This window comes from Sycon ciliatum, chromosome 13 (genome assembly GCF_964019385.1).
Source record: "Sycon ciliatum chromosome 13, ocSycCili1.1, whole genome shotgun sequence".
Taxonomy (NCBI): domain Eukaryota; kingdom Metazoa; phylum Porifera; class Calcarea; order Leucosolenida; family Sycettidae; genus Sycon; species Sycon ciliatum.
In genome coordinates, this window is record NC_088655.1 from 1016454 (window position 1) to 1026522 (window position 10069).

The 10069-nt window shown below is 52.3% G+C and overlaps 1 protein-coding gene across 1 annotated transcript; it reads right to left on the reverse strand.

The window, feature by feature from the left end:
- Positions 1-492: 492 nt before the first annotated feature.
- Positions 493-5985, reverse strand: LOC135829891 (uncharacterized). The gene has a single exon (XM_065342274.1). It carries the CDS (start codon positions 5983-5985, stop codon positions 493-495), a length of 5493 nt encoding a protein of 1830 aa, XP_065198346.1.
- Positions 5986-10069: the final 4084 nt, after the last annotated feature.

The following is a 10069-nucleotide window of genomic DNA, read 5'->3' on the forward strand; positions in this document are numbered from 1 at the left end:
TCAGCGAGAGTAAGTTTCGCCAAGTAGATCGTAGCGGAGTTGCCGCGGAGGGCGATAATGCAACGGATCAAGTACTAGTAAGTACATGTACATTGCAACCAATTAGTGTGTCAACAATTCTACTTATATAATACATTAGAACAATTCACAAGATATTCCGCTCGTGAACATGTCGTGGTACGAACACGCATAGCAATTACTGTATAATAAAATGTGTCCCGACGTAGACGTAACAGATATGCAATCGTGACAGACTAACAAATAAATATTACACTCGCGAAATACATAGCAGTAATACGCAACGCACCAGTATTGCAAGCGACCTAGCAGGTCTTGACAATACTGCCCTTGCAGCATGTGGCAGTTCTGTACACAATTCGTAACTACAATACACTAATAGTATCAACGTGCAACATGTGACAACATGAAAGAATAATGTTCAAGAGTGCAGTCTCCTGTCCATTCTCCCCACCTTGATGAACCGCGGGGGCTTCAACACAACGGACATAGCTTAGCAATAGGCCGCACAAGGCTCTTACCGGTTGCTAGACGCAGCTTCACCACTCGTACATGGTTATCCTTACCGGGGTAGACTTCCATTACGCGTGCTAACAGCCATTGCCCACGTGGTGTATCGTTAGATGCCACAACCACCACGTCGTTGACCTTCAGGTCTGGCAGCTCTTGCCTCCATTTCTTGGCCGGGTTGAGAAGAGGTACCCACTCTCTCATCCAGCGAGTCCACACTTGACCAATCAGATGCTGCACAGCGCGCCAGCGCCTGCGCGGGCTGAAGCTACTTTCGCTGCAAGCTGGTGCGAACTGACCACCGACTTGGCCGATGAGGAAGTGGTTTGGCGTCAATGGAATGTCGTCCGACGGGTGAGCTGACTGATACGTAAGGGGACGCGAGTTGAGCATGCTTTCAGCTGAGGCAAAGCACGTTGCTAGCTCTTCATCGGTGATATCTGCTCGGGTGAGTATGGCGTAGGCTGCTCTCTTGGCGCTCTTGACCATGCACTCATGAATTCCTCCGAAGTGAGGTGCTGCTGGTGGGTTAAAGTGCCAAGTCACTCCAATAGCAGACAACTTGTTGGCTACTCGCTGCTGGTTGACTTCGCCGACCAACTGTTGCAGCTCATTGACTGCGCCGACGAAGTTGGTGCCGTTATCCGAGATGATATCTGTAGGCGTTCCACGACGACTGACAAACCGACTCAAGCAGTTGAGAAATCCATCGGTGGTGAGGTCATTCACCAGCTCGAGATGAACTGCTCGCGTAGCGGTGCAAGTAAAGACAGCCATGTACCGCTTACACTGGGCTCGTCCTCGACCCTGCTTCGTGAAGAATGGTCCGCAGAAATCAACCGCGGTTGTAGCGAACGCACTCAATGACGGCTTTGTACGGTGACTCGGTAGAGGAGCCATGACCTGCTGCAGGGTCTTTACTTTCTGCCGTCGACACGCTTGACACTGCTGCTCATACTCACGAATAGCTTCTCTGGCCGAAACTATCCAAAACCGTTGGCTGAGCGCTGCCAAGGTCTGGTTGGTTCCACCGACGTGAAACAGGCGGACGTGTGCTCGTTTCACTATCAAAGTGGTTACTCTGCTCGAGCGGGGCAGAATGATCGGGCACCTGGCATCATCCGAAATATGCTCTGCATAGCGCAACCGACCACCACACCTCAGAATACCATCTTCGTCGAGCTGCGGCTGTAAGCTGCTCAGCACACTCTTAGGAGAGATAGGCTTTCCCCGCTGTAGAGCACTGATTTCCTCTGGGAAGGCTGACTGCTGGCACTGACGTATGATGACATACTCGGCACTGCGGATCTCATCTACGGACAGGAGGCCTGACACTCGCTCAGTGTTCAGGCGTCTTGCGTTGCTTGAGAAGCGATTGATCCAGGCAATGACCCGGGCCAGCTTGAGGAGGCTGCTGTAGCGCTCTGGATCCAATGCGGGCAAGGCGGCGATCGCCAGATAACTGAAATGAGCTATCTCAACTGCAGGCTTCTTCAGCTCTGCCGCCGCTGTTGCTGACAATGCCTTTCCTGGGGACGGCGTGTGTAACCCGGACATGTCTGGACCGCACCACCAGAACTGGGAATCTGCGAGCTGACTTGCAGACATACCACGCGTCAACAGGTCGGCTGGGTTGCGGGTAGTAGCTACATGCTTCCACTGGTCGGGATCACTCGCTGTCTGAATCGTGCCGACTCTGTGGGCAACGAACGGCTTGTACTTTCGGCTCTGTCCACGAATCCAGAAGAGGACATCAGCACTGTCAGACCAGAACGTGACAGTACTCATTGTGAGATCAAGCGGAGGTAGAAGAGACTTCACTAGCTGCAAACCCAGAACTGCGGCCATCAATTCCAACCTAGGAATACTGTGGACAGCAAGCGGGGCGACTTTCATCTTCGACGCGACGAGACGCATTGAGTCGCTGCCATCGCTAAACTGCTGCCGGATGTAGACGACTGCGCCGAACGCCTTTTCGGAGGCATCCACAAACACTTCCACGCTGCTAGTTGCTGTTGTCGCTGCTGATTGTCGCAGGCACCTCGGAATTTGAACTCTTTTCAAATCCGGTAGCTCGGCGCACCACGCTTCAGCTGCGCTGACGAGATCCTCTGGCAAGTCGGCGTCCCAATCGAAGCCTTCGATCCACATGGATTGGAACAGGACTTTGGCTCGGACGATGTACGGAGCTAGAAACCCGAGCGGATCAAATATGGTTGCCAGAATACGCAGAAACTGCCGCTTCGTCAGACGTGTGAAATCTGGCACCTTGTACTGAAATGTAAACATGTCGATCTCGGCCTGCCAAAGGACGCCGAGCGTCTTGATGTTCGGCAGCTGTTCGTCCGTCAGCTCCAGTTGACTTGCCCGATCCGCTTGTGGGATCTCCGCCGAGTTAGAGAGCCACTTCCGCGCGTGCATGTTCGCTTGGCCCCAGAGATCCGACAAATCCGCATATAAGGACTTGGCTGCTGTAACATCAGGTGCTGACGTCATGCTATCATCCATGTATGTGGAGTCCAGCACGACACTAGCGGCTTGCGGCATCTCTGAGCTGAGCGATCTGGCATGCTGCTGCGACACGTACTGCGCTAGGAATGGCGAAGCATTGACTCCGAACACAACGCTGCAGAATTCGTAAACTTCCGGTGGCTTACTTGGGTCTGTGCGCCACAGAAATCGATGGTAGCGCCGGTCGTCTGGATTTAGGCTGATACGGAGGTACATCTGGGCAATATCGCAGACCAGTGCTATCGGCTCACGACGGAACCTAACCAGTACATTCACCAGGTCTTGCTGTAGTTTGGGGCCGGGCAAGATGAAGTCGTTCAATGACTTGCCGTTCGACTTCGCTGCGGCGTCGAACACGATGCGTACTTTTGTTGTGGCCTTGTCCGGCTTGACTATCGGGAAGTGGGGCAAGTACCACGCGTTTCCGTCGTTGACGTCTGCGGCGTCAACCCGGCGCACATAGCCCTGGCTGATGTGTTCCGCTATCGTAGCGGCGTAGACTTCTCCGACTGCTGCGTCTCGCCTCAGCCGCTGCTCGGTGTTGGCCAAACGCTTCAGAGCAGTGTGGTAGCTAGCATTAGCTCCGGGCGGGTGATCCTTCCATGGAATGCCAACACTGTATTGGCTTCCAATGTGCTTGATCGACTTTGCGACCGTCTCCTGTGCATGTCGCTCATCTGGGGTTAGAAGTGCCGCTCCATCTGCCGCGGGCTGACTGTCTATTTCCCAGAACTTCCTCACCAGCTGAGTGAGGTCGGCGTCTGACTGAGTCATCAGACAATGGTGCACGCTGGCCGACACTCGGGAGTCTCCCGCCGTTTGACTGATGGGACCCACACATGTCCAGCCGAGTGGTGTTCTCCGGGCACTTGGCTCACCTGGACCACCGATGACTTCTTCTAGCGATACATGCAGGCTGCTGTTGTCAATACCAATCAGAAGGTCAACTGTCGACCAATCACTGAGCTTCGGGAACTTGACATTCTCCAAGTGTGGCCAGCTCTTCTTGACAATCTCCCAGTCTACTGGTGTAAGCGACCGAGATACTGCTGGTACCGTGTTAGCACAGATGTCCACGTTTGTCTTCTTGGTCAAGTCAGACAGTGTGACAGTGACTGGCATACTCTGAAACGTTTCTTGGTGCCCATTCAGAGTAGACATTGTAATCCTCTTCGTCTCTCCGCGGAGACCAAGTGCACCTGCGGCACTTGCGCTGATCAGCGTCTGCGTTGCGCCGTCGTCCAGGAACGCGTTGACCCGTATGGTCCGCTCGTTGTTGCTCAACAACACTGGCACAGTGCGCAGTGACCCTGGTGCTGCGCTGACGTTACTCGCTGACATAACGTTGCCGACGTTGTGCCTTGAAGGTCGCTCCCCTTCAGTGCTGCGGTCCGGTTCGCTGTGTACCTTGTCGAACTTCGGTTTACGATGCAGCAACCAATTGTGGGTGTCGCTGCACTTATCCACACCGCATTGTCTGGTTCTGGGACACTGCGCTCCACAGTGACCTGACCCAAGGCATCGATAGCATAGCCTTTTCTCTTTTGCCAGGTCCCATCGTTCATCCATGGTCTTTGCCTTGAAAGACGGACATTTCCAGACTTGGTGCTGCTCGCTGCAAGCGGCACAGCTCTCGCTCTTCTTCTCTGCTAGGAAGACTCTTCCGGACGACTCTGCGTTTCTCGGTTTCCGGTCATGGAAACCACCACGTCGCTGTCTGCTGCTGGCAGTACTGGCGATGCCGTCAATGGTTTCCGATGCTGTAGCCATTATTTCGGCTTCTCGGTTCACCCAATCTAGAAGAGTCGTCACAGATTCATTGGCATTGGTCTCCTGCACCCAGCGATGATACTGGACGCGGTTTTCCGTTGCAAGCTTCTTCTGCATACGTGTATACAAAGTACCCGTACCGAGTTCACTGGTCATGCCGGCATCCGTCATTTTTACCACCGCCACCTCTAGCAAATCTGCAAACTTCTCAAAGTCTGCTGCTCTATTTTTCACTGCAGGGAAGTCCTCTAGTTCTTGCATATGGACGGCCACCAACCTCCGCTGTCCGCCGTACCTCTTCTCAAGCCGTCTGCGTGCCGCACTATATGCTGATGGCGTGAAACCCAGGTTTTGTACGACCACCAGAGCTTCGCCAGACAGGTACTGCCTAAGTTGCAGCATCTTCATTTCTGTTGAAGTTGCCTGCTGATCAATGGATACCTCAAAAGCCGCCTTCCAAGCCTCGTATTCCCGTTTGTCGCCGGCAAACGTGGCAATAGAAACTTTCTTCATGTGCTTGGTGATGTCTGTCTGTGGCTGACTTGTTCGCAGGTACTGTGGCTGTTGCACGTTCTGCGGCTGATATTGTGGCGTATACGTCGATGGCAGCTGTTGCTGCTGCTGCGGTAGGTACTGTTGCGACGTGTACGTGTATGACGGCTGAGACTGCTGCTGTTGCGGAGTGTACGTGTATGCCGGCTGGAACTGCTGCTGTTGCGGAGTGTACGTGTATGCTGCCTGGGACTGCTGCTGCGGTGCATACTGTTGAGGCGTATACGTGTATGCCGACTGAGACTGCTGCTGCGGTGCCGACTGAGCCTGCTGCTGCGGTGCCGGATTCGGTGCAGTGTACGCCGGATTCGGTGCCGTGTACGCCGGATTCGGTGCCGTGTACGCCGGATTCGGTGCCGTGTACGCCGGATTCGGTGCAGTGTACTGCTGGCTCAATGCCAATGGTGCACCTATACGCCGGGTGAAGTCCCTAGTGGTCGCTGATGTACTTGGTGTACTCTGTATGACTGCTGTGCCAGTGGCCATAGTCACGAAACCCGTTGCCATGGGTACCCGTTGTGAACCCGTGCTGCTTGGTGCCACAGTTCTGGCTATTAATGGCTCTGGCTTCATTCTGGCTTGGCTAAGCTCAGATGCCTTCGGATCTGGCGACCCCGTTGCCATAGTAACCGCCGACAACGATGACGTGACCCTTCCCTGGGTTGACGTTGCGGGCGTGTCAGACATACATGTACGCTTTACAGGTGCGTTGTTTTTTACTTTACTCTGGTAGACACCTGCACTCTCACTTACATCCACACCTGGTACCTCCTCTTCTTCATCATCTTCGTCGTACAGTTTCTCTTTCAACAACGACTTTACTTCTCTGATTTTTGCCGCACGTTCTCTGGTTGCGGGGCTGTGGCTGATGCTGGTGGCTTTGCTGGGCCTTTCTATTCTCAGCTGCTCCAGCACATCCCCCGCTCTCGATACTGCTTCGCCATATTGCTGTTCCAACAGCTGGACTTCCTCATACCAGTCTGCGGCATCACCTTCCACACAACAGGCGATGGTGGATGTGGCAAGAGCACTGAGGCCATCCAGTGCCCTTAGTATCTCCTTCTTGTCCGCTTCATCCTTGTTGATCTCTACTAGCAGCGCTCTTCTGCTGTTGGTGAACTGGGCCTTTGCCAGTGCCCTTTCCTTCTTCGCGTGGTTTCTGTCATTCTTGCTTCAGTTACTGTGTCTCTGTCTTACTCTTACTACTAGTTCTAGTACTACTGCCTAGACGTGACTACTATACTACAACCATCCTCTGCTACCAAATGTTGCGGTGCGACTTGGTCCCGCAACTAACCATCGTCAGGCAGACCACAAAAACCCAGAAACTCCTTTAATCGACATTACCACTCGTTTCCAACAAGAACACCAAAGAACACACCGAACAACGATCGCCAAATCGCTGTCCTGGGCAAAACGTGCAGCGTGCGTGCATTTGGCTTGCGCTGCATGCATGCACACAACGACGTGGCATAGAGAGAAAATGCAGCGTACAGAAAATGCATGATCATCGTAGCCATACTGCATAGAGATACTAAAATATGGCGAAAGTCCGCGTGCAGCGCGGACGAGTACGAGTGCATGCAACGAAAAGAAGCAATAATTTGAAATGCAGAACAAGCAGAAACTAATAATGACTTGCAATGTGCTGGAGTGAAAGAATAAAGAATGGTTGGTTACGGAGGTGAAAACAGTGTCTGTCAAGGGGTGCTTGCACCCAGCGACAGGGTGACAGCACACCCTGTCAGCGAGAGTAAGTTTCGCCAAGTAGATCGTAGCGGAGTTGCCGCGGATGGCGATAATGCAACGGATCAAGTACTAGTAAGTACATGTACATTGCAACCAATTAGTGTGTCAACAATTCTACTTATATAATACATTAGAACAATTCACAAGATATTCCGCTCGTGAACATGTCGTGGTACGAACACGCATAGCAATTACTGTATAATAAAATGTGTCTCGACGTAGACGTAACAGATATGTAATCGTGACAGACTAACAAATAAATATTACACTCGCGAAATACATAGCAGTAATACGCAACGCACCAGTATTGCAAGCGACCTAGCAGGTCTTGACAATACTGCCCTTGCAGCATGTGGCAGTTCTGTACACAATTCGTAACTACAATACACTAATAGTATCAACGTGCAACATATGACAACATGAAAGGATAATGTTCAAGAGTGCAGTCTCCTGTCCAGGAGTATTGAAAACACAGGAGAAAATCTATGTATAGTGTTAATGATGATTGAGACCTGGACAGACCTGTCATGTCCATGTCAATCTATCCACTTCTCCCTGGTTTAGCTTGTCTGACCCTCTGTCCGTTATGCATGGAGTACCGCAATGTTCGCTGCCCTATATTTCTCACACCCTACATATGTGATATACACATGACGTAATATGTATTACATCAACATGAATAAACTACTACCCACTAGTACGTTCGCTGGCAGCGTAGGCATCTTGTTTGCACATGACAGTTGACACTACTGCTCTGTCATTCTCTGACATCTCGTTGGATCATCTTGTCACGCGTAGTGTTGCAGGCTGGCATCAACACCACTGTTCTAGCTATATACGTACTTGCATACAAACCATAATGTCTAGTGATAACAACACTACATTCATTCATTCCCAGAACGCTATGCTGTACCGCAGTCATTTCTCATCACTAAGTGAAGCCTCTCCTGAGGATCCAACTACCGGCCTGTGTCCTTGCTCTCCATTTTATCCAAGGTCATGGAGGATATTATAAACCAACAAGTCACCAATTTCCTGGAGCGCAACGACCTGCTGCCTGACAGCCAGTTTGGTTTTAGACGTGGCCGTGGCACAGCTGCCCTCCTCACAGCACTCCAGAGCGAATGGGTGCAGGTTGTAGCTGAGGGGGGCTGTGTCCCAGCAGTAGCAATTGATATTGCCGGTGCGTTTTACCGCGTCTCTGTAGTAGTAGTAGTAGTATTTATTATTTTACTAGGGCAATCCCCACAGACTGTGAGTCTTTTTACAGGGTACCCTCACGTCGGCCTCCTCACCAAAGCAGAGCGAGTAGGCATCGGTGGACCTCTTCTTTCTTGGCTCCGCGACTACCTGAGTAACCGCTGCCTAAAGGTGGTAACTGGAGGCCAAGCTTCCAAGAAGTACCCCATCACTGCCGGAGTGCCCCAAGGCAGCGTCCTGGGCCCCACACTCTTCATATCATTGTTTGCTGCCGATATTGACCAATACCTCTCGCATGGAGTAAAGCTCAGCTCTTTCGCCGATGACACTACCGTGTACAGTCTGATCAGACCAAACGACAACCTCCAGGAGAAGGCAGAATCTTTACAGACAACCCTCAGCAATCTTGTCGCATGGGGCCAGCAATGGTGGATCCAGTTCGAGCCCACCAAGAGCCAGCGTCTGACTTTATGCAATGCTAGAAAGCGCCCTGACTTTCAACCAACCACCATTGCCGGCGCGATTATTCCGGATTCGGACCACCTAAAGCTGCTTGGAGTCACATTTGACTCTAAGCTTGGGTTCCAGCGCCACATTCATGCTGTCGCTGTCAAGGCCAGGCAGCTGCTGGGATTCTTGCGCCGTGCTGCTTGGCTTCTGGGTCATGAGGGCCGCCTTGCCGTGTATAAGGGGTTCATTCGGCCCATCCTGGAGTACGCTCCCCTAGCCACCATGTGTGCAGCCCAATCCCACCTAGCACGCTATGACAGGGTGCAGGAGAAGGCAATATCACTCAGCGAGGCCGACGACAATCTCTCCTCCCATTGCTCACTACGAGAGATACCAAGAACTGGCCATGTCTCCTCACCGTAGAGAAGAGCAGAAAATGACAATAGCACGATACACCAGTCGCTTGGAGTGGACTGAGAGATGTACGCACTGAAATATTGGAGACCTGAGAAAACCCAACAGCGCGGACGACCGCGCCAAACGAGCAGCGAGGTTCGCATCCACGGTTCACAAACACACACACACACACACACACACACACACACACACACACACACACATACACACAAGTACCCACACACACTCACACCAAAACACACACACACACACACATATTATTATAAACACACAGACACACACACATAAACACAAAGTGTGGCTGTATGCACAAACACGCACACACACACCCAGACAAAACACATATTGTGGTTACTTGCACAATCACGCACACACACACACACACACACACACACACACACACACACCTGTCCTGTACTGTCCTGTAGAGCCACTACCACTAGGGTCACGTGGGCCCCGGAGGGGCAGCAGTGAGAGAGAAAGAGCACGCCACCCGATGGAGCTCCAGATGCGAGACTAGTCGGAACCAGCGAGAGCAGATACACATATGCGGGAACTTGTCCCGTTCTCTGGCCGTTGGTCGGTGGCAGTGCGTTGAACAGCGATGGCGGTTGTGTCCCTGGGTTGAGCGGAAACAACGATTGCAAGTGCCACAGTGAGCATTGCAGCACCTCCGAGCGGTAGTGTCACCGCTGACAACAGCAGCTGGTTCGGTCGGTACTGGGCATGAGGTAGAAGCGGAGCAACGATGCACAGCCAAGCCTATGGGGCTCCAGAACCAACGATGACACCAAGGCCAGGGCACTGACATGCACCTCTCTGCTCCGAAACCGGCTTCTGCCGTTAACCCGTGCACTTGTGCCTAGCGAGATCACCCTGACGTGCGCAGTGT

Bases quoted from the DNA above. Each gene is read 5' to 3' on its own strand.
- LOC135829891 (XM_065342274.1), bottom strand. From the start codon at position 5,985: ATGGCAACGGGGTCGCCAGATCCGAAGGCATCTGAGCTTAGCCAAGCC.